At 35.4% G+C, this 25,673-nt stretch overlaps 1 protein-coding gene across 2 annotated transcripts in view; it reads right to left on the reverse strand.

Annotated features, from left to right (window-relative positions):
- Positions 1-25,673, reverse strand: part of ANO4 (anoctamin 4) — a gene marked incomplete at both ends in the record, with an annotated part of 438,431 nt that overhangs the window by 209,323 nt on the left and 203,435 nt on the right. Inside the window, one exon of one of the 2 annotated variants that reach the window (XM_080705232.1) lies at positions 25,373-25,567. In XM_080705232.1, the coding sequence (XP_080561358.1) occupies positions 25,373-25,567 (195 nt within the window). Of the gene's footprint in view, positions 1-25,372; positions 25,568-25,673 lie in introns of those variants that run through there. The other variant, XM_080705233.1, reaches the window with a different exon arrangement.

The raw sequence follows: 25,673 nt of genomic DNA on the forward strand, positions 1-25,673 counted from the left end.
TTTCTCATGTTGACTTAGTGATTGACTTTGATATATTTGTGAATGTATATCATGTACATTAGAAAATTTCCCTCTTCCCTCTCCCATCCCTCTAATTTAGGTCGCTTTATTTGCTCATCAATAATTTCTCCTTCTTCATCTGGAGTTCCTCCTATGACCCATTTTCTCCCTAGTTTCCACATATTAGGGAGAGCATCTAATTTTTATTTTTTGTGACTTACTAATCTCAATTACCATAATGTTCTCCAGTTCCATCCATTTCCCTGTAAGTAACTACCCTGAAATTTCACCTAACTCGAACTAGAATGACAATCACTCAAAACACAAATGGCAACAAATGCTGGCGAGGATATGGAGAAATGGGAACTCTAATACATTGTTGGTGGAATTACAAATTAGTGCAACCACTTTGGAAAACTGTATGGAGAATCCTCAGAAGAATGGGAATGAACTTACCATATGATCCAGCAATACTACTTCTGGGTATCTACCCAAAAGAAAGTAAACCAAACTACCAAACTAATGCATGCTTATCTATGTTCATAGCTGCACAATTCACCATTGCCAAACTATGGAACCAGGCAAGATGTCCATCAGCAGATGAATGGATCACAAAACTATGGGATATGTATACAGTGGAATTTTACTCAGTCATAAAGAAGAACAAAATTATATCAAGTGGCCAAAGACATCACAACAATACAGTAACAAGAATGTTCAATAATGCCCATCTGCCAGGATCTGTGGTATATACTTTATTACCTGTACTAGTACTTAACCTTTAAAAGGAGATTCACTGAAATAATTTGTCCAACATCACATAGCTATGAAGGTTTAAAGACGCAATACCACTTCATCTTTAATACCACTCATATCTAGATAGAAATGTAGGCTTCTGGAAGTAAGAGTAAAAGGTTATTTACCAAAAAATCTAGTATAACCTGTTAGAATAACCCCATTGTCTTAATATTTCAGATAAAGAAAAATCCATTGCATAATCTAAAAAGTAAATGATTTCCTAAATAGACTAATGAACAAAGGCCAAATTTATCTACTTGTGGTTTATACATTTTAGGAGCCCATAATTGATATTGCAGTAGTCACAACTATTAACTACTAAATTTCCAAAAAGTTTAATAATTTTCTTGAACTCAGAGGATAATATAGAAGTATAAAAAGAAATAAAAGAATCAACATAAATAGGCATAAAGCTCATTAAATTCTGTCTTTAAGGCATATTGAGTGACATTAAATAAATGAGGAAAACCAATTCAAGAATATAAATGTAGACATGCTCAAGTATATCATAAAAGAATACCCATTTATATTACCAGAAAAAAAAGACAGAAGAAAATTCTTCTAATAAGTATAGAAATTATCAGCTGTAAAATTATGGGTATGGCACCAGGCATGGTGGCACACGCTTGTAATCCCAGGGAGGCCAATATAGGAGGATCGTGCAGGTTCAAAGCCAGCCTCAGCTACTTAGGAGGCTCTCAGCAACTTAGTGAGACCCTGTTTCCAAATAAAATATAAACTAGGTCTGGGAGTGTAGCCTGAAAGTAGAATGCTCTTCGGTTCATCTCCAGCACCACAAAAATAAATAAATAAATAAATAAATAAATAAATAAATAAAAATTATAGGTTTGTTTTTCTTTACTCTATCTTTTCTATGTTTTTCACAAGTAGAGGACTTTGTTTTTTGGTATTGGGGCTTGAACCCAGGAGTACTCTACCTCTAACCTATATGCCCAGCCATATCATATTTTCTATTTTGAAATAGGGTCTTGCTAAGCTGCAGAAGGCTCATTAAATTGTTGAGTCTGGTCTCAAATCTACTATTCTTCTGTCTCAGTCTCCCAAGTAGTGGGATCAGATAGTTTTTATGACTAGAAAACATTTTTTATAACTTTAGAGACATTCAAAAAACCTAGACTTGAAAAGTAAAGAATAATTATTTAGAGTTCAAAATTCAAGACTTAAAGACTACAGACATTAAACCATACATGCTAAGTGTCCAACTTAAAATAGATTTTCTAAATTAATGCAATCCTTAAAATGTGTAAGAAAAATGGCTCCTAATTGCAGGGTAGAACAGTCCCTTCATGGTAAACATTTGAAATCCCTAAAATATGAGGCATCTTTCTTCCTCATTTTGGAACAAATATAGAAATAAAGAATATACTTTCATAAATATAATTGTTTAGAACTTTTGACTATAAGTAATTCATTAAACCCTAACAATGACAAACTAGGGGACAATATAAAACAAGGGACTTTTATTTATTTTAATCTTTATGTGCATTATATTGAAAATAGCATACATTCAGATTGTGCTTGGTGACCTCCCTCTCATTTCCCCTCCCCTCCCAACAATGAATGTCTAGTTTGACCATGCTACATTCATATTTTTACACACATTTGAAGGTAGCTCCTCCATTAATCAACCTCAGCCTTCTTCCTCTCCTACCCTTCCATTCTAGCTTTGCTGAGGTTTCCCCTTCATTATCTAGAGTCCCTCTGGTATTCCTAATACTCCCTAGTTTGAGTATACTAGAGAAAACATATGTCCAAGAAGGAACTTTTCTAATTAGAGCATAATCAGTGCACAAGGACATTTTCAGAAGAACCCTTGAAGATGTTAACTCCACCTTTAGCACACATTGTTCATGTGAAAGAGGCTCAGTGACTTCACTGCATGAAGTATTGTATGTGTGCACTGTACTTTTGACATTTACTTACTTGTTTATTTACTTTTAGTTATACAGCTTTAGCTGAATTTCTAAAATGTTGAAAATATGAGTTCTTTCCTACAATCACAGATAACTGTGAATTTGGTTCAAAACACAAAGCTATAATGCACTAGGCAAGATGGTAAAGAAGATGTCACGGTATCAATCTGAAGGTACTTTAAGTCAAAACCCCACTGGGTTTCAGTAATTGTTATGCATTTAAGCTATAGGAATGAAACTAAACAAAATGGTACATTAAAGAGAAAAGCTAAAGATTCTTCAATGATGTAGAATGTACTGAAAAATTAAAAAACAAAAATTGCTATAAAATTTATATGAGCTCAAATTTGGCTTTAGCTTTTCTTATACTTTGGGTAGGAATGGTTTATATTCAACTCTTCATTGTGATTTTGATAATATGAATAAATTTAAAAATAGTTCCAATAAAAGTAGTTTAGATAATGAAATTTACACTAAATAAAAGGACTTCAGTGGGGCAAATAATATATTAAACATTTATTTTAGATTTGATTCTAACTTCAATATTAACGAAGTGCTTATATACAAGAGGAACAAAAATCTGAGCTCCAAGCTGGGCCTGGTAGTGCATACTAGTAATCCTAGTACTTGGGAGGCTGAGACAAGAGGTTTGCAAAAATGTGGCCAGCTTCAGCAATTTGTGAGGCCCTCTACAACTTAGTGAGACCCTGTTTCAAAATAGAAAACAAAATATGACTGGGGTTTGTAGCTTGGAGGTAGAATTCCCCTGTACCTCAATCCTTAGTACCGCAAGAAAAAAAAAAAATGAGCTTCAAACACAAACGTCTCAAATAGAAAATATGCCAGTGTCTCTCCTATCTCATTTCCATCTATAGTAATCTCTTCTGACTTTTAGGGTGCACCTCTAATCTTCTGCTTCAGGAAGGATTCCTTAATCCTAAAAGTAAATGACATTTTTCCATTCTGTCAGCCCATATAACTCTTTATTTCTTCTAGGACATATGTTTTCATTAGAAATGATGCCAGCAGAACATGCAGCAGCACAGTTTGGAGTAGACAAAGAAAATGGAAGATCCTAATTTTCCCCATCTAGTTTTCCTCTTCACTGCCAGCACCTTCAACTAGACTGTGGTCTGAAATCAAATTGTCCCCAATTATTATGTTCTACAAAAATCTAGTCCAGTCAGGCATGGTGGTGCATTCCTGTAATCCCAGTGCTTGGGAGGCTGAGAGAGGATTGCAGGTTCAAGGTCAGCCTCAGCAACCTAACAAGACCTTCAGCAACTTTGTGAGATTCTGTTTCAAAATAAAAAATAAAATAGGGCTGAGAGTGTAGCTCAGAGATAGAATGTCGCTGGGTTCAATCCTCAGTACCAAAAAGGAAGATAGAAAGAGAATGTCCTGGGATCAATATCCAGTACTGAAAAAACAATCTAGTCTAGAACAAGGCCTTGAACTTAGTGGTTGGTCAGTAAATGCTTTTTAAACTGTAATTTCACATTATTTGTAACAATAATGATTACAGATTAAAACAGTTCTGCTTTTTTTCTTAATCCACTATTTAAGGTACCTTGATAGGATATCTGTAGATGACTGTGAAAGATGCATACTAAATCATATACTTTTGCTTTTTTTTATATTTTATTGGTGCATTATAATTATATACAGTAGTGAGATTTATGGTTATATATTTGTACATACACATAACATAATTCAATCAATTTTACCACCAATAATTCACCTTTCTCTCCTTTTTATGATGGCTGAATGAAACTCCATTCTTTATGTGTATTTATGTATGTATATGTATTTATTTTTTGTTTTATCTATTCATCTGTTAACAAACACCTAGACTGGTTCCACATACATTAGCTCTTGGGCACTGAGCAGCTATAATCATGGCATGCATGCATTGCTATAATATGCTGACTTTATCTTCTGGATAAGTGTGAAGGAATTATATATCTTGGGCATATGGTGGTTCCATTCCTAGTATTGTGAGAAACTTCCATGTTGACTTCCATAGTGGTTGCATTCATTTACAGTCTCACCAAGAGTGTTTTTTTGTGTGTGCGGTACTGGGGTTCCTGGAAGCACTTCTACCTCCGGGCTACACTCCCAGACCTATTTTATATTTTTATTTGGAAACAGGGTCTCTTAAGCCAGCAAAGCTGGCTTCAAACCTCTGTGATCCTCCTGTCTCTGGCTCCCAAGCGCAGGGATTACAAGTGTGCACCACCATGCTAGGAATCCAAGAGTGTTTAAGTACTCATTTTCCTCCACATCCCTCTTGGTACTTATTATTTGTGTTATTGATGCCATTTTTAATAGGAGAGAGAGACAATCTTAGTGTAGCTTTGATTTGCTTTGATTTGTATTTCCCAGATTGCTCAAGATACTTACTGAACATTTTTTCATATATTTGTTAACCATTTATATTTCTCCTTTTCAGAAGTGTATGCTTAGTTGACTTATTTATTCATTGGGTTGGGTTTTTTGTGGTAAGTTTCTTGAATACTTTATATATTTATATATCCTTATATATTAAGGATATTAATTCTGTTGGAAGACTAGCTGGCAAAAATTTTCTCCCGTTCTATAGGCTATTTCTTCAAATTGTTCATTATTTCCTTTGTTATAAGATTATTAAGAAGCAGACGCTTCTTAATTTGATGCCATTAATTAATTAATTTTTAAGCTTATATTATTTCATGAGCTTTAGGAGTCCTATTTAGAAAGTCATTTTGTAGGCCTATATGTTGCAATGTCTGATCCTTTATGAAGTTGCCCAAAACATATGTTAGAGAAAAGATAGCCTTTTTAACAAATGGTATTGGAAAAACTGGATATCCATACATAGAAAAATTATAATAGATTCCTATCTCTTACCTTACACAAAAGTCACCCAAAATTATCAAATACATATACATTAGACCAGAAAACTGAGAAATTCTAGATGAAAACATAGGATCTCCAAGAACACCACAGACCACTCAATCATGATGAATGGGGAAAAGTCAGACCAATCCAGCCCTAGCTGTGGAGAAGAGAGTCTCCTACATATATACTGGGTTTGGTCCCAGAGGCACCTGCTGACCACACAGGCAGAAAGACTCAGGCTCCACATCTGTGGAAAGCATGGAGGTACCCATGCTTAACACTAGATCCAGTCCCAATGATACCGGCTATCTTCATAGACTGAGAAAGACTCAAAGAACCAGGCTTGCAGAAGAAAAGGTGCCAGTGGCACTCAGTGTCTGTACAGAAAGAGACTGCAGAGACCAAGTCTGCTGAGTATTTATATATTTTAGGGTTGCATTATTTTGTTGTTATTTTGGTTTTATTTGTATGTGTATGCTTGTTTGTTTGCTCTCTTCCCAACCATTTTCCCAAGCCACTTCCCTTATACATACCTACTCTCTTCTCCCCATCTCTTTTCTTTTTTTTCTCTCTTCTTTGTCTTATATTAAATCCATTTCATATCACTATACTAAATACCCTTCATTGGTTACTAAAATACTACTACATATTCATTATCTTTTTTTTTTGCTAGTTCATATGGAAAATGGGTGTTTAACTTTTTTAAGAGACTTTCTATTGGTGCATTGTAGTCATACAACTTAATGAAGTACAAGATGGTGGAGGCATACATACACAGATCACCCAATTAGCACTTTCACAATATTCATTATCTTTAACTCTACTATATATTACTTTAAGATACTCATAATCTCATTTTATTCAATCCTATCTCTGGCTTTAACCTATTCTTGCATTTGTGAATTCACTTCCCTCCTCAATTCACCACTGAATACAACACAACTTGCCTTGGATCTACCAGTTGACACCTAGAGACTGAGAGAAATCTATCAAAAATAGATAGTCAAAAATATTAATTATAAAGAAGAATTAATGAATGAATGCTAGAGCCAGAGAAACAAGAATTTCCATCCAGCAAACCAATAAGCAAAGAAGAAAAAACACTGCCTCAAACAGAAATTAAAATTCAAAATGTTAGGAATTAAAAATCATTTCTCAATATTCCACTGAAAATAAATGGCCTCAATTACCTGATAAAAAGATATAAGGTGTCAAAATGGATTAAAAATCAGAATCCACCTATTGCTGCTGGCAAGAAACACACCTCACAAGTAAAGATGGTAACAAACTAAAGGTAAAGAACTAGAGCAAGGTAATCCAAGCCAATGGAACTTGAAGACAAGTGGGAGTAGCAACTATGATATAAGACAAGTTAGACTTCAAGACCAAGCTTATTAGAAGAGGCAAAGCATGTCATATTTTACTGGTAAAAGGAACATTCTAACAAGAGTAAATAATAATAGTCAACACTTATGCCCCAATATAGGTGCAGCTACTTTCATAAAACAATATCTTTGTGATATTAAGTCACACATAACTCCCAATATACTAATACTTGGAGACTTAAACACCACTCTCACATCACCAGACTGATCTACTAGACAAAAGGTTTAGTAAAGATGCCTCAGACCTAAAGAACACCATAAAACAAATGGACCTATTAGACACATAGAGAATATTCCACCCAACTACAGCAGAATGCATATTTTTCTCAGCTGCTCATAGAACCTTCTCCTAAATAGATCATATCCTGGGCCACAAAGTGAACACTAACAAATTCAAAAAAAAATGTGACATACTTCCTTGTGTCTTTTCAGATGATAATGGAATGAAACTAGAAATCAACTATAAGAAGACCCAGAGAAACCATGTACACATGTGGAGACGGAACACCACAATGCTGAATGAAGAATGGGTCATAGAAGTAAGGAATGAAATCAAGAAATTCCTAGAAACAAATTAAAATAGAAATACAACATATCAAAACCTCTGGGACACCTTGAAGGCAATATTAAGAGGAAAATTCATAGCACATAAAAGTGCCCATATAAGAAAAAATATAAGTACCCATATAGGAAGAACAGAAAATCACCAAATAAATAACCTAATGACACATCTCAAAGCCCTTAAGAAACAGGAATAGTCTAACCCCAAAGCCAGTAGAAGACAGGAAATTAAAATCAGAGCAGAAATCAATGAAGTTGACAATAAAAAACAATACAGAAGATCAACAAAACCAAAACAAGATAGATTACCCACTAGCCAACCTAACAAGAACAAAAAAAGAGAATCAACCCAAATTATGAAGTTAAGAGATAAAAAGGACATATTATCACTGACAGTGTAGAAATCCAGAGGATTATCAGAAACTACTTTGAAAAACTATACTCCAACAAAATGGGAAATCTGGAAGAAATTGACAACTTTCTAGATAAATATAACCTTCCTAAATGGGAGTCAAGAAGATATAAAAAATTTAAACTAACCAATAGCAATCAAAGAGATCAAAGCACTAATAAAGAGCCTACCATCAAAGCAAAGCCCAGAACCAGATTGTTTCCAAAATGAATATTATAAAACCTTTATAGAAGAGCTAAACCCAATAGTCCTGAATCTATTTCATGAAATAGAAAGGAACTCTCCCAGATACATTCTATGAAGCCAACATCACATTAATACCAAAACCAAATAAAGACAGTTCAAAGAAGGAAAACTACAGGCCTATATCTTTGATGAACTTGGATGCAAAACTGCTAAACAAAATACTAGCAACATGCTTTCAAAACCACATCAAGAAAATCATATACCATGACCAGGTAGGGTTCATTCTAGGAATGCAAGACTGGTTCAACATATGAAAAACAATCCATGTAATTCAACACACAAAAAACAATCCATGTAATTCATCACATAAACAGAACCAAAGACAAAAATTGCATGATCATTTCAATAAATGCCGTAAAAGCATTTGACAAAATCTAACATTTATTTATGCTAAAAGCACTGCAGACAATTGGAATAGAAGGAACATACCTCAACATCATAAAGGCAATCTACAATAGGCCCAGAGGCAACATCATATTAAATGGAGAAAAACTGAGAACTCCCTCTAAAAACAGGAACAATACAAGGATGCCCATTATCACCACTTCTTTTCAATATAGTACTTGAGACTCTAGCCAGAGCAATAAGGCCAAAAAAAAAAAATCAAAGGAATACAAACAGGGAAAGAAGAACTAAAACTTTAACTATTTGAAGATGACATGGTACCCAACAAACTCAACCAAAAGGCTTATAGAACTGATCAACAAATTCAGCAAAGTGTCTGGATACAAAATCAATCTTAAAAAATCAGAAGCTTTTCTGTATACCAACCATAAATCCACTGAAAAAGAAATCCAGAAAACAATTCCACTGAGGATATAAAAAAATAAATAAATAAAATAGTTAGGAATAAAGTTAACCAAGGAGGTAAAAGGCCTCTACAAAGAAAATTATAAAACATTGAAAAAAGAAATCAAAGACCTTAGAAGATGGAAATATATTCCATATTCATGGATAGGCAGAATAAATATCATCAAAATGGTCATACTTCCAAAAGTGATTGACAGATTCAACATGATACCCATTAAATTACCAAGATAATTCCTCACAGACATAGAAAGAGCAGTCCTTAAATTAATTTGGAACAACAAAAACCCCAGAATAGCCAAAGTAGTTCTCAGCAACAAAAACCATTGCAGATGAATCACAATACCTGACTTTAAAGTAAACTACAAAGCCATAGTAATAAAAATAGCATGGTACTGGCACAATAACAAATACATAGAACAATGGAGGAGACTATAAGACTCAGAAACAAATCCACACACTTACAGCCAACTGATTTTTGACAAAGGGAATGGTGTTGGCAAAGCTGGTTAACCATATGCAGAAAATGGAAATAAACACCACTTTCTCACTCTACACAAGAGTCAATTCAAGATGGATTAAAGACTTGGAAATTAGACCAAAGACATGAGGCTCCTTGAAGAGGGGATAGGTCCAACACTGCAACACAGAGGCATGATAAAATACTTTCTCAACAAGACTCCAAAGGCACAAGAAACTAAAAGATAGATCAATGCATGAGATTGCATAAAACTGAAGAGCTTCTGTACAGCAAAGAAAACTATCAAGAACCTTAAAAGAGAACCAACAGAATGGGAGAAGATCTTTGCCTCTTACTCTTCCCATAGAGGCTGTTCACGAACTATGATTCTCCTGTCTCAGCCTCCAAAGTGCTGGGATTACAAACATGTGTCACCATTCCCAGCTCTGTCTTCATTTGAATGAAATCCCTTTTCTTTCTTAATTTTCCTTTGGCTTTCACATATGAGAGAAAACGCATGGCCCTTGATTTTCTGAGTTCTGCTTATCTCACTTAGCATTGTGCTCTCTAGTTGCATCAGTTTTCCAACAAATGATATAATCTTGTTTCTTATGGCTGAGTAAAAACTCTGTTGGATGTATATACCACATTTTTTTTAATCTACTCATATGTTGACAGATACCTAGGTTGGTTCTATAACCTGACTACTGTAAATTGTGCTGCTATAAACATGAGCATGCCTATATCACTATAGTATTCTGAGTTTAATTCTTTTAGAAAGATATCAAGGAGTGATATGTACAATCTTTTTAATAAACTGTAGAGTATGATTTGCTAATATTTTATTTTAGATTTTTGCATCCATTTTTGTGAGGAATACCGGCCTGTAGCTTCCCTTCCTTGGTATCTTTCTACCTGCTTTCAGTAGCAGGGTGTTCTGTCAGGTGCACCTGAGGCCACTTGGTAGGCCCTGGCAGGGACAGTATGGCAGTATCTGCTAAGATTCCCCAGGTTCCCGCAGCAGCAAGCTCCTGTGTGAGTTCCTCAGGACAGCACCCACCTCAGCTCTCTTAAGCTGAGAAACCCAGAGTGCTTCACACAACAGCTCCCTGTGCAGCCTTTGATTCATATAAGTTCAGATGGTTTCTCTGCTCTACAGATGTTCCCATGCCAAATTTGTCCCCGTCCTTCTCTCTTTCTGCTCATGTACCCCTTCCCTCTGCTATGACCCGGCATGCTCTTCCTTGTCCTCTGTGTAAAACGCAGAATTCCTGGGTCTCTCTGAGTCTTTGTCCAGAATTGAGTTTTAGTGAATTTTCTTGGTCATTCATCTTTCTGAGATATAATATTTTCATAGCTTCAGTTCTGAGCTGCAGAGCAACTGAAAAGTACAGCCTTCCTCTACTTCAGCATCTCTGGTTCTCCATATTTTTTTTCCTTTTCATAAATCAACAATCTTGTTAAGTAGTAAGCAAAATCTCAAGGGCTTACAATAAAAATCAGTAACTATCCCTTTTTCAGTACCAGTTTTCTTCTCCCAGAGTGACTATTAAGAGTTTCTGTTGGAGCCGGGCATGGTGGCGCATGCTTGTAATCCCTGCACTTAGAAGTCTGAGACAGGAGGATTGCACAGGTTCGAAGCCAGCTTCAGCTACTTAGGGAGGTTCTTAGCAACTTAGTGAGACACTATTTCCAAATAAAGTATAAAATAGGTCTTGGAGTATAGCCTGGAGGTAGAAAAAGCCCCTGTGTTTCAACTCCAGTACCACACACAAAAAAAGAGTTTCTGTTGTAAACTCCATGTATGTATTTCATTGCTTCTTGATTCGTTAGTTTTATATATTACTGATTGTTTTCTGTGATGACACATGACAATGTAACATTATTACTTCCATTCCCTACTTGCCTTCTATTTGCCTGCCAAATCACTATTCTTAATTATTCTATTAGATTGCCTTAGTTTAATAACATTAAATAAATTACTTAAAATTCCATTTCCTGTTCAATCAAGTGTAGACAGATCTTATATTTGCAAGCTAAGAGAGCCATCTAAAGAGTAGATTTTGGCATTAAGCTTATCTGGATTTAAATTAGACTTTTATATGACCTTCAACTATTAAATAATCTCAATAAGTCTTGTCTTCTTCAGTTATAAAATGGAAAAAATTTTTGCAGGTTCTAATAAAAATACAGATAACATATGTAAATAAGTTGGCTCATCATGTTAGATCAGTGTGATTCAATAAAAAATAATTTTATGATATATTCTTTCTCTGAAAAGTGAGGGTCAATTTGAGGTTCAGAGTCTAGCAAACTAAAATTATTCAAATTTTATAAGTACTATCATATTAAAGTAGAAATAAAGGAAAATTTGACAAATAAAATCTTACCTCATCTGTGAGCAGAAATAATGAGGAATACATAAACTAGGCAAAAGGGGACAAATGTTATTGTCTATGATTCCTACATAATAATTGATATTATATCTGAGCTTCTGTCTACATTCTGGGTATATTTTACAAGCAAAAATTGTATTGCTGTTGTGAGAGGTATATTTAATACAAATTGTTAAAGGCAGAATATTTTATAGAGTAGATAGTAATATTTCAAATCTTGAGCTAAATATCTGAAATAAATTCTCACATATAAATTGTTTGGACTTAATCAGTTACAAAGCCATCATATTTTAAATTGGGAGTTTTGTTCTGACCTCCCCTTAGGATGAATTCAGTGCTAAGAGAGATAACTGTATTAAGAAGGAAAGGAGAGGTATTTTATCTTTTATACCTTCCCTGCATCTCTCCTTGCTCAAGAAAAATCTCTGAAGAAGAGAGAAAGGAATCTAATTCTTCTGGATTATATATAATTGTAAACCCTAATTTGCATGTGATATAGTACAAATATTCTGTAAGGACTTCCTATCATCCTGTTTCTTCATTTAAAGTATGTTCACTAGCCAGGAATGGTGGCATAACTCTGTAATCCTGATACCAGGGAGGGTGAGACAGGTGGATCTCAGGTTGACCAGCCTCAGCAACTTAGCAAGGCCCTCAGACACTTAGTGATAAACCATTTCAAAATAAAAAGTTAAAAGGGATGAGAGTGTAGCTCAGACGAAAAATGCCCCTGGGTTTAAAACAAAAAAATAAAAGTGTTTGCCAAAATCTCTTTACTGTACTATAAACTAAAAAGGATTTACAATGGAGCTTGCATCATAAATACTATTATAAAAGAAACATAAGTCATGCTCTTTTATACTATTAGTATTACATAACTATAAATCTAGTGATGTTGCAAATTCATTCCTTTATAGAGGAAAGCTTGGCTTGTATTAGTAAAAAAAAAAACATATTGATTCACCCACACTAGTAATTATAAGGGGAAAGCTATTCCCTCAAATGATTAATAGTGAGTGGTCCTGATAACACTAATGGAATTGGATCCTGACTGAAGAACCATCTTTGGCTAATAGAAGGGAAATATTTTTGAGGTTAAAATGAAAATAATAATTTATCTGTTTCAGCCAATAACAGCTGACCTTCAATAAAACTGTTTTCCAGGACCGACAACATCATGATCTGTACTAAAAACTCCAAATAGCAGGAAGGATTTGTGAGTCCTGCATGAAGGGCTCTTTGGTGTCATCCGATCTTTTGGATGCTGAGCTCTGTTATTTTGAGGGCAGAAGACTCTCAGGGTTAGAAGGGGTTATAGAGCAGAAATTGTAAGATTTTCAGCTTTACTTCATTGCTGTTTACTTTCATAACTTGACTGATAAGTCTTGATATATAGAAGGGCTTGAAACAAGCGTGGGAGGAATATGCCCCTTGCATTATGATAAGCCTCATAAAAGCCAGGACTCTGCCCACCATGTGCAGCAGCCACTCAGCTCAGCTAATTAATCACAGCAGAAGCTCTCTATTCACTAGCCGCCTACCATGGTTAAGGACTTATGCTTTTAAGTCCCACCTCTACTCGTTATAGTTGCGTGACCTTGAGCTGAACATTTAAATCTCTGCAAGCTTCTTAAATATAAAGCTATATGAAATAGCCTCCGGTAAAAGAAGGAATTTTCAATTTCACATAATACAGTACTCGTCCTAAAAACTCATCATTTGGTTTTCTTTGTGGCTGTCTTTTCTCTGGCTTTTCCTCATTTACTTTGTGTACTCAAATGTGAAAAGATTAGTCAGAAAAATCCTCTCTCAGAGCATCATATGGGTCAAAATATGTGTATGCGTCCCTTGGCAAAGGAAAAAGGAAATGCAAATAAGGGAAGAATTTGGTATGTATTTTTAGAAAACACAATTTTATTACTCAGCAAATGATACCAAAGGGCACCAATAGCAATGACCACATTTGGCAAGGCCCAAAATAGCCTAATTTCCTAAGCATCCCTTTATTTATTAAACTCACATCACACACCAAAAAAAATCCACTTGAAGAGGAAGAAATTCAAATGAAGGATGATTACTGTTATTTCTAAACCATAGCACTGTTCTTTTTTTTTTTTCTTTTCAGTATTGGGGATGGAACCCTGTGGCATTCTATCTCCGAGCTACACCCTCAGCCCTATTTTTTTTATTCTTAATTTGAATCAGAGTCTCACTGAGTTGCAAAGGACTTCACAAAGTAGCTGAGGCTGTGGACGAACCGCAATCCTCCTGTCTCAGCCTCCCAAATGCTGGGATTACAAGTGTGTGCCACCACGCCCGGCTTAGCACTTTTTTTTAAAGGCACTAAATTTTACCGTCAATACAAGGTGAAATAAAAAAGAAGTCCAAAGCAACCCTTATAATATTTCCACAAAAATTCACAGTCCTATAAAATACTGTCTCTACAAGCACACCAAAAAATTTATCTCACAAACTGGGAAACAGATCACCTCATCCCAGATTTGGTTCTATTCAGTAGAGCAGCCAGATCCCTTGGGGTCAGTAAACAAACCTCAGCCACACTTCTCAACAAAAATCTGTTTTCAGAGAAGAAAATGAAAAAACACCACGATTTCACACTCAACTAATTCTCATATTCAAGAAAACATAAAAAATTAAAGATGTGGTATTACTATTTGAATTTACAATGTCTCCCAAAGCTAATGTATTAAGCTATGCAACCATGTATGGAGATAGGATATAACTGAAGGTGGGCCTCCTAAGGGCAAAGCCAAGGATAGTGGTTTTTCAGGCTGGGCGACTGCAGCTTGTTCTGTCTCCCCTGCCACATAAACTGTGAAGCTCGCATCCACTTTCTCTGTTCCCCACCATGATGCACTGAAGACCTGTAGCCACAGCTTCCAAGGAGATGGTCTAACACAGACTGAAATCTCTAGAACTGTGAGCAAATAAAATTCTTCTACCTGTAACTTTTGCATGGTAGGTGTTTGGGTCACCATGATAAGAATACTTTCTAAAATAAGTAGCTTCTAGTTGGGGGTCTATCAATTACTAGTTTTGTAATTTTAGGTACTTTCATTTTTCTTCAGTAAGAACTAAATAAAATGTAATAGAAACATTTTTGGAAGCTCTCTTAAAACAGATATCATATCAATATAAGGTGCTGGTGTCATAATAAGTATCCTTCTAGAACTTGACCAAACATTTATCTTTTCCTCATTTTTTTTCCTACAGTAGTAGTATCTTGAAAGGTACTTACTGAGTTGAGTCTGTTCCCTAATTTGAGACCAGACATTGACATAGGCTCCAAAAAGCAATTCTTGAAGCTCAAGGAAATAGGAATACATTTTATAATATCAGCACCAGGAAAAAAAAGGAGGATGAAAAATTAAAAGTTCAGTGCAGAGTAGAATGCAAAGAGAAGCTACAAAGTAGAATATCATTTACATAGAAATAATAATTACCTATTAAAGTGACTATATACGTGTTCAATAGAATTTAACTGGCCCCCTTTATAACTATGGTTTTCTTTCTTATTTTTCTTTATCGTGTGTGTGTGTGTGTGTGTGTGTGTGTGTGTGTGTGTGTATGTGTTGCTAGGGATTGAACCCAGGGGCATTCTACCTCTGAGCTACACCCCCAGCCCAATTTTTAATATTTATTGAAACAGGTCTCACTAAGTTGCAATGGCCTTACTAAGTAGCTGAGGCTAGCCAAGAACCTGGGTCCTCCTGTATCAGCCTCCCAAATACTTGTATTATAAGAGTATACCACCACGCCTGGCTTGTGTGGTTTCCTTATGCTAAGATTTGAACTACCAAGGTTTCTAAATTAAATTCTGCAAGGCATTGTTATATTAGCTTGTTAGAAATGTTGTTATCAAGTTGTTTGAAGAAAGTACCAGCATATTGAATTAATTAGTTCCCCTGAATTAGAGACTTGCCTCTACTACCTACTGGCTGTATGATCTTGGGCAAATTACTTTTCCTTCCCTGCCTTAGTTTCTCCATTTACAAAATACAGATAATAGCATGAGAATATAATGAAAATTAAATTTAGGTAATGAGTGCAAATAACAATTCTTGAGATAGAGAATAGAGAATATAAAGGAGTGCTTAATAAATTGTTGCTACAAATTTTTTGTTCTTGAACTACATATTTAATGCCCATGCATTCAGACAATGTCATAGTCATTCTAGTTCATTAGAATCCACACAATTCTAAAGTTTCTCTTCTGTGAAATCCATATGCTCAGAATTTAAGCACCATATCTATATGAGGGGGGAATAATCATGCATAAATGGAGAAAAAGCTTGAAAAGTGAGATAAAAGATTTGTGTTAGAAAACACTTGGGAAACTAATGAAACATATCATCAAAATGTCATTTCAAAAACTAAAAGAAAATGAAGGACACTCTCTGTCACTAGTGACACTTCTCTAGGTCTCTATGATGGGCCTAACAGATAAAGAAAAAGCAATAGAAGAAACTATTTCAGAAAGACTCCTATTCTATTTTATATCATATAGTCATTAAGCTGGGAAAACTAAGATTTATAATTTTAAACTCAAAAAATTCAAATCAATGCTTTAGTTCACTCTGCTCTTGACTACTGAATTGAAGTCCCAAACTCAGGATTACTTAATACATTTATTAGTAGTCTATAAAGGGAGATAGACAACAATATTCAATAATTATGAGTAGCTAAAGATAAGGTCAAAACAAAATCGATATACAAGATAAACATCTGAAAAATCAGTAGGAAAAGAAACCACATAAACACAAGGTGAAAATGAATGGCTCCTCAGCCAGCACAGAAAAGTGAGATCCATCTTATTGTTTCTGGCACAAGTTAATTGAGAAGCTGTTGTACAATGCAGTGACTAAGCAGGTAATGATTCTGGTATGTAGGCATTTTTAGACTTCTGGATTTGGCATATGATGATGTGGGACAACAACAATAATCACAGCTATTTACTACTAAGTATTCATGAAGGGCCAGGCATCATACTGGGCATTTTACACAGATTAATGTGTTCAATTGCATAAAAATGCTACAAAAGATATAAAATATGAAAATATGGGGGAAGGAAGGTGAGAATGGGAAAAGGAAGAGCTGAGGAAAGAAACAGTTAAAATATGCTATCCCATGTATGAAGGAATCACCACCAACCTCACGATTATCTACAGGGAGGGTGGGAAACAGGGTGGGACTTGAAGGGAAACACAAGGCATGTGTGCAGGCTTATTTGTATGACTTTGAGTCTCACTCTGATATATAATTACAACATACTAATAAAAGCGTAAAAACAGAGGCTACACTGATAAATTTGAATTTTAGATAAGTGATATAATTTCTTGTTTTAAGTGTATTTTGTGTATTATTTGAGACATTTAAAAAGTACTCTATATGAAATTTAAATTAACTAGGTGTCACCTGTATTTAATCAGACAATGCTAATACTGTGAGATAGGTGTTAACATCTTTACTTAACTGATGAGGAAATTGAGGTTTACAGAAATTTGTCTGGGGCTGTATGAGTTTTCAACCTAACAAAGCTTGCATTCATAACCAATATAATGCACTGTCTCCATCATGCTCTTTGCTACCTCTGAGTGGTCATCTTCCTTTCATACTATTTCTATTCCCTAGTCAGAATACTCTCATATCTCTATTTAAATCTCTGTCCTAGACCTTAGTGTTATTTTACTTCCTTTTTTTTAATATTTTTTTATTGGTGCACTGTATTCATACATCATAGTAGGATACATACTTTTGTAGACATACATGCACACTTTTCCCAGTCAGCCCCCACCCAATCCCCACTCCATTCTCTCCCTATCCCTCCCTCCCATGCTTGGCTTAGTAGTTGACATCTAGTATTATGGCAATTTATCTAAAATTAAAAATGATAATCTCACATAACAGTTTCATTTGTCTGATACCAAGCTTTTGATGACTTAAAGATAACATTTCAATATTTCTTTTTGCTTTCTTTCTTACCAGAGAATATTTTTTCTATTTTTTAGGTGAAACTATCATATTTTATATATTTATTTTTCAGAAAAAAATCTATCCTAATATGGAATATGGACTCTAGGTACCCAAAACGATCTTGAAAAAGAACAAAGCTAGAAGATATATATTTTCTGATTTCAAACCATATAAAGCTACAATAATTGAAACAGTGTAGTACTATTCTAAAGGCAGATATATAAGCCATTGGAGTTAAATAAAAGCCTAGAGCTAAATTCTTCCCTATATTGTCAAGTTATTTTTGACAAGGTTTCCACGAACATTTGGTGGTGGAAATATTAATCTTTTAACTAAATATTGTTAAAAAATAATAATTACATGGAAAAGAATAAAATTGGACCCTTACCTAATCCCATATACAAATATTAACTCAAAATAGATACTTCTATCAGAGCAGGTTAAGTGCACATTCCATAGTGGGCATTTTCCTATATACCTTTCTTTCCTAAAATCACCTATTTCCTTTTGGAGATGTGCTTCTCCCTATTTGCAGTCCAGGCAAGAGGAGAAATTTTGAGGTCCTGGTCTTTCATCATGAAGACTAAAGGAAGAGTATTCTATCTGTGCTTTGTCTCCACACTTGGTCATGAAAGGTTCATGACCAAGAGGACTGTCTCTCCAAAATCCTGAAGCCTAGGACCATATGAAGGAAAAGGGATAAAAGTTCATTTATTCCAGATACCCAAATAGTACATTTCTAAGTTTTATTTTTTTTCCAAGGCTGGTTCTGTAGGTTTCCTACATCCTTCCAATTTAAATTCCTTCTTCGCTTGAATTAAATCATAGGTTTTCACTGTTTATAATAAAGAACCCTGACTATTCATCTCTCTGAAACATGACTATGAGCTTCCTGAAGTCCACATTTAATAGAATTCTACACTATTCTAGCTCTAAGGAGAATAATTTCCAAATAAGTATTTGTCACTACTTACTAGGTGTTCAGAATGTTAGTAAACTCAAAGGGGATTAAGCAAACTAAAATTGTGCAGGCTAGTGGCACAGTAGGTCCACAACAGTCTCATGCTCTTTCTTTTCCTATTAAGCCACTAGTCTGTGTGGGCTTTTTCAGATAGCATTTTGGGAGCTGGGATCATTAGCTTTGTAAAGAGTAGATGGATGACTTAATAAGCTTCAGGATGACTAGAGTGTCCACATACATCTAAAATCTATGACTCACTATAAATAAGAAACTCAGTTTGAGAGCTCTCTTCTAATCTCCCAAAAAGAGCTATCTATGATGCATTAGTGTCAAGTATACTAAAAATAAAAAAATGAAACTTAAATTGCATGATACCTTGCCAGAATAAAATATTTAGATATGCTTTTAAAAATAGCTTCTAGTTGTAACTTGTTTATATTTTTCTTAATTATTCTGTGCTAAAAATTGGCTTTATTAATATTTTCAACCAACTGTCAGTGTATGCAGACTTTTAGAACTTAGGATTCCATGATGGATAGATAAATGTAGTGATGTGTTTTCAAAGGGAAGTACCTTGATATTTGCTACATTACCCAATATTGATATGACAAAATTAGGACATAGTTTATAAAAAAATTTAAATTTTTATTGTATTAATACTAGTGAAGATATCAGTTAATGAAAAGGACATACTGATTCTACTCTACCTGGGTCAGACTAAAACTGAATATTCTATTCAATTGTATGCACTTTATTTTCAAAGAGGCAGTAATGAAATACGACTGTTTCTAAGAGAAGGGTGTGTAAGATGGTAAAAAAAAAAATCTGAATATCATGTAATTCAAGGATGTAGCAGAGAAACTAAGAAATGTTTCAGTTGAAAAAATAGCTCAGGATGAGTTTTCAAACACCTTAAGGATTATATGAAGGTAAAATTATATTTAATATGTATAATTTCAGAATACAAACCTGTATATAGAATAGATTTTGACATTTAACAATATTCTGAACAATTCATGGGGTTAATTAGGAGTGATGAAGGATACAAACTAATTGAGTTCAGTTTCTGTCTTCCAGGAGAACTATAAACCCCTAAAACTAGGAAGACTTTAATAACAGTTCCAAGTTCTGTGGAATCACAAGAAAATGGGACATAAATTCTGGCCAGTGAGATCTTGGAGGAAAAGATCTTGGAAGAAAAATAATTTGAATTACATTTTGATGAATAAAAGTGCTAGAGATTCGTCGGGGGAAGGAGTATTTCAAAACAAGGGTGCCAAAGAAATGGTGGAGAAATAAAAGAATAAAAGGCTAATTGAAAAATCATGAAAAGCTATGGGTAGTTACAGCAGAAAAAAAATAGGTAAGGGAAGCATCAAAAGAAAGGTGCAAAACTAGGGAGAGGTTCAACAATTGAGAACTTAAAAAACTCATTCTCAGTGATGGTCTTGCTTCCCATGTTAAAGATAAAACTGATACCCACAGTACCTGTCCAAATCCACATTTCCCCCTTTTCACCTGTTTCCTACCATCACAGACAGTAAACCTGGCTCTACTGTGCACAGTCCTCATATTCTTGCTGACACTCACATCAAAATTCTCCCCCTCTTGAAAATCATGAATTATTTGCTAGACATTTTTTTAAAGAGAGGTTTCACTTTATTTTTTTAACAATTTTTTATTGAACATAAATAGTATACATTTACACTATATTTGGTGCCCTCTCCCTCCCCGCCCCCGTTTTCTCTTCCCCCCTCCCACCAATGGTTGTCCAGGTTAACCATGTCTTATTCATAATTTTACACATGTTCAGGTGTAGACCCTCATTAATCAAGATCGGCCTTTCTCCTCTCCTATCTTTCCATTAAAACTTAGCTAGTATTTCCCCTCAGCAAAACTGTGGGAAATACATTTGTTATTTTTAACAGAAACTCTCTCTCCCTCTTTCTTTTTTTCTCTCTCTCTTTCCTTCTCTCTCTTTTTTCTCTCTCTCCCTCTTTCTCTCTCTCTTTCCTTCTCTCTTCTTCTTCTTCTTCTTCTTCTTCTTCTTCTTCTTCTTCTTCTTCTTCTTCTTCTCTCTCTCTCTCTCTCTCTCTCTCTCTCTCTCTCTCTCTCTCTCTCTCTCTCTGCCTCAATTTTCCTTAAGCTGATTCCCTATTTCTTCACTATTCGTAGTAAAACCAAAAAAAAGCTGGGCGTGATGGTGCATGCTTGTAATCCCTGCGCTTGGGAGGCTGAGACAGGAGGATCACACTGGTTTGAAGCCAGCCTCAGCTACTTAGTGAGGCTCTCAGCAACTTAGTGAGACCCTGTTTCCAAATAAAGTATAAAAAAGGTCTGGGAGTATAGCCTGGAGATAGAAAAGTCCCTGGGTTCCACCCCCAGTACCACCAAAAAAAAAAAAAAAAAAAAAACTAAAATAAGTTGTCTATATTCACATCAGCATCTAATTTTATCCTTCATTCTCTCCTAAATCCACATCAATCATAGTTTTATCTCTACTACTTCATCAAAACTGCTCTTACAGAAATCACCATCAAGCCCACTTTACTAAAAACAATGGCTAATTCTCAGTCCTCGTCTTACTTGATTTTCAACCTGTAAGCTAAATAATAATTCTTCTCTTCTTGATAAATGTTTTTAACTTCTAAGACATGACACTTCTGTTTTCTCCCCATGATTGCTGCCCATTTTTTCTTGGCCCTCTTTACGGGTGGTTTATATCCTCTGTGACTATTTTTGTGTGATCTTTCATTTATGTGTTGAAGTGCCTCATATTTTGGCCCTTGATCCTCTACCCTCTTCCATCTAGTTAGTTTTATCTCAGTATGTGCAGAGGATGGATTCTAGAACACTCATTCGATACCAAAAGTCCATGATACTGAAGTTCCTTATATAAAATGGTGAGGTATTTGCATATAATCTATACTCATACTCCTGTCTAGTTCAAATCATCTTTAGATCACTTATAGTACCTAAAGTGATGTAAATGCTTTGAAAATAGTTGCTATACTTCATTATTTAGGGGATAATGACAAGAAAAAAGGTCTGTACATGTCCAATATTGATGAACTTTATAAATATTTTTGATCCATGGCTGGTTAAATGGAGGGATGTGAAACCTACCAAAATGGAGAGAACACATATATTTCTTCCTTTAGTTATTTCTTTCCATTTAATGGCCTTAAATACCATGTATATGACAAAAGCTGTCAAATTTAAGTTTCCTTCCAGATATACTTATATTTCTATCAATATAATCCTGTCAGTTTTCAATGTTATCATATCCATAACCAAAATTTTCATTTCAGCCTGACATTTGCCTTTAAACCACCAAATCTTCTTCCCTTGAAGCCTTTTACATGTCAGTTAATACTAAGCCAATTAACTAAGGCCAAAAAGCTTTGAGTTGTCCTTAGCTCTTCTTTCTCTATTATCTCATATCCAATCCATTGGAAAATTCTGTTGACCCAACTTTAAACTACATCCAGAATCTGAATTCTCACCAATATATCTGTCACTCTAAGTCAGAGATACTACCATTATCTCTCAATTAGATTACTTTGGACGTCTCCTATTTGATCTTCTCTCTCCATAGTGTATCCTCAAACAAGCAAAGGGCCTTTGTTAACATATCAGATCATGGGATTCTTCTGCTCAAAACTTTCTTTAATCTTCCATTTCATATGAGGTTTAAAGTACTTACAATGATTTATAAGGTCATTGTAGGTCATCCCATGTTCATGGGCCTCCAAGCTATTCTTCAATCTTCCAGATTCACTGCTGCCCTAAGGCCTGTCCACTGGCTGTCTGCTGGAATTGATTTGCCCAAACATCTAAATGGCTCTCTCAGCAACTTCTAGTCTTCAAGCACACATCTCTACAATATGAAAACCCTGATCATGTTATAGAAAATTGTAAATTGCCTCCTTCCTGCTACCTGATTCCTCTACTTTTTCTTTTATCCATAATACTTATCCCCTTCTTAAGCACTATAAACTTATTATATTATATATGTATTATATGTAGTTACATATAATAATCATAACAATGATGTAATTAACATAGTTTATATATCATGTTGATTTATTATCTCTCTCTCACCTAGTATGTGAACTCTCTGAGGGCAGACATTTTTGTCTGATATGTTCACTGATTTATCTCAGGTATTTTTTTTAAAGAAAAGCAAACAAAGCAATTAAAAAGATACTTTAATAATAAAAAACAGTTATGGAAGATTTAGTTTAATCCTACTCTATAAGTATTTATTGGGAGTATAAAGATGAAGAATCCAGAATTCTTGGCCTTGAAATTTTTTCATGGGGCAGATTAGACAAGTAATTTCAAAAGATAAAGGAGCAAAAGAAGTAAACCTAGAAAGAGCAGCATGAGCAACGTTTGGGAGGCAGGAAATAGCATCATGCATTTAGAGAACTCTATGAGATCTCACAGCATGTCAGATGTGCCAACTTGGCTGAGGTATGGTCCCCAGTCCATTGATTAATCATTCAATGACTGCTACTCTAGTGTTGGGAAAATATTTTGTAGTTGTGATCAAGTACTTGTGATCCATAATCAGTTGACTTTAGTAAAGAAGATTATATTAGATTGTCATAGATAATCTAGGTAGAGCTGACCCAATCTGTTGAAAGGCCTTAAAAGCTGTGGCCTCCATGAAGAAGAGGAAATTCTACTAGCTTGACAACAACTTCAGCTGTGCTAGAGAGCTACAACCTGCCCTGGGGTTTTCAGATCTACCTAGCTAGTTCCTTCAGTGATGAAAGTCAACCTCCTAAAATCAATCTCCAGTATATGCCTCCTACCATTTCTGCTTTTCTGGTTGAATACTAACTGACAGAGTAGAGTAATAAAGTTAAAGGCAGAAACAGGCAAAAAAAAATAGATGATGAGAAGAAGTAGGGGCCAGATAATGAAAGACATTTCTAACATGGTAATAGGGTTGAATTTGACTTATCATCAGCAGGACAAGCAAGGTGAGTACTGTGATCAGGGATAGAGAAGACTCTGGATTTGTAATAATGAATGTACTGAGACAAGAGACAAAAGGAGAGATGCTAGAGGTTGGGAAACAGGAAGGCTACGTGTGAGAGAATCAAGAGAACTCAGAAATTTATCATGGAAACCTAGAAAACTGTTTGCGGAAGAAGTATGTGGTCCAAAATGATCTGGAATATCAGAAGCATGTGGCAAGCATTTACTAGTTTGTAATAAAAGTAGGCCACTAAGGGCTCAAGAATGGTCATAAAGAGAAGAACTCAAAACCAGAGTGGGTTGGCTGAAGAGTGGACAAGCAGTCGGAGATCAGAACAAAGTTTGGCTTAGAAGGGAGAAGTGAAAAGTCAGAGAAGAGAGAAAAAGGTACAGTGTTAGATGATAATAATTATAATGGGATAAGCTTGGGCCTCTGTGAGACTCAGGGGAAACAGCCAGCAATGCAGGAAGGGGAAAGAGGGGTAAAAACAAGGGGGTACATTTTCCTGAACAAGGCTCAAGACAGGAGAGGTGGTCAAGCCTCAAAGATACAAGTGCGGCCCATGAACATGGAGTGACCTAAAATGTCTTCTGAAAACTCAGGGAGGAGTATGGGAATCAGCAGGGATATATTTGGAGATGGAGATTAAGGGCTATCCAGTAGTCCATGCCCAGTGACCCTGGGATTTCTTGGCAAGGTTAGGAAGCAGGGTTCCAGTACAGAGGAAGATGGAATGTCATGGCAAGAGATAGAAGCTTGGCTTCTGTGGTGACTGGGTCACACCTGCGAAGTCATTACAGAAAGGAATCAAGATTCGGTGAGAGTTATTCTTCAGTGAGTTTCTCCTAATTTTAATGTCATCTTTCAGGAACATTAATTTGTTTACTGATGTTCCCTCCACACCCTAAACAATGCCTAGCATACAGCAGGCATACAATAAATATTTGTTGAATGAATGAATGGATCCTTAAGCAAGCATCTGTCTCAAACAAGCACACAAAACCTTTTAGCTGGAATTATCTGCTTTAAAGTAGAATTGTTTTAATATTTTACGAGATCACAGGTGCTTTCCAGAAGCCTTGAAACTCAATATATAATAACTCTATCCTTCTCTCCTAATCTCAGGAGGATGTGGGCGAGCCAATCCAGATAACTCAAGCTTCCAAGTGAGCATGTTTTGTCATATTTTCATGGGATATCTTAGAACAAATTATCAGGAAAAAGGCCAAATCTCTGCTTTGATTCTATTGTGCAATAAGTTTTTCTGAACTGAGCAAGAGCTTATCACTGATTTTCATTTAGATTCTATCACTGTAAATGGAATGAAGGCTTAACCCTCTCTGATCTCGATATCTCTCTCTCTCTCTCTCCCTCCCTCCCTCCCTCCCTCCCTCCCTCCCCTAATGGTCTTTATTTAAGTGATGAGAGGGGGGAAAACAAGACTTCAAAAAGAAAGCTTAACTGGAGATATGGCATAATCAATGTAATGAAGAATGTGTCTTTTGCTGCTCAGATGGGTCCCTGTTGCAGATCCCCATGCATTACCTGCATGGAAAACTTTGGTTTTTCCATTAGTGATTCCAGAAGAGCTTGCCTCCATTTTTATTGACCTTCTGCCTGGTGGGAGTGAGGAATGCCTGACCACAGGCAGGCGACGACGTGACCCTGGGCGGCTTGCCACACTTCGCCGTTGATGGATTTGCAAACGCTTTTCAGCCCCATGAATAGATAAACTTAAACCTGAAATGAGAAATAGCACCATTAGATTAAAGATGTCAGTTCAGAATGGCTAAAGTACCAAGTTATATTCTGGCATGAATTCCAGAGAGCATATGCGACTATGTTT

This window comes from Muscardinus avellanarius, assembly GCF_963383645.1.
Source record: "Muscardinus avellanarius genome assembly, chromosome: 11".
In the NCBI taxonomy this organism is placed as follows: domain Eukaryota; kingdom Metazoa; phylum Chordata; class Mammalia; order Rodentia; family Gliridae; genus Muscardinus; species Muscardinus avellanarius.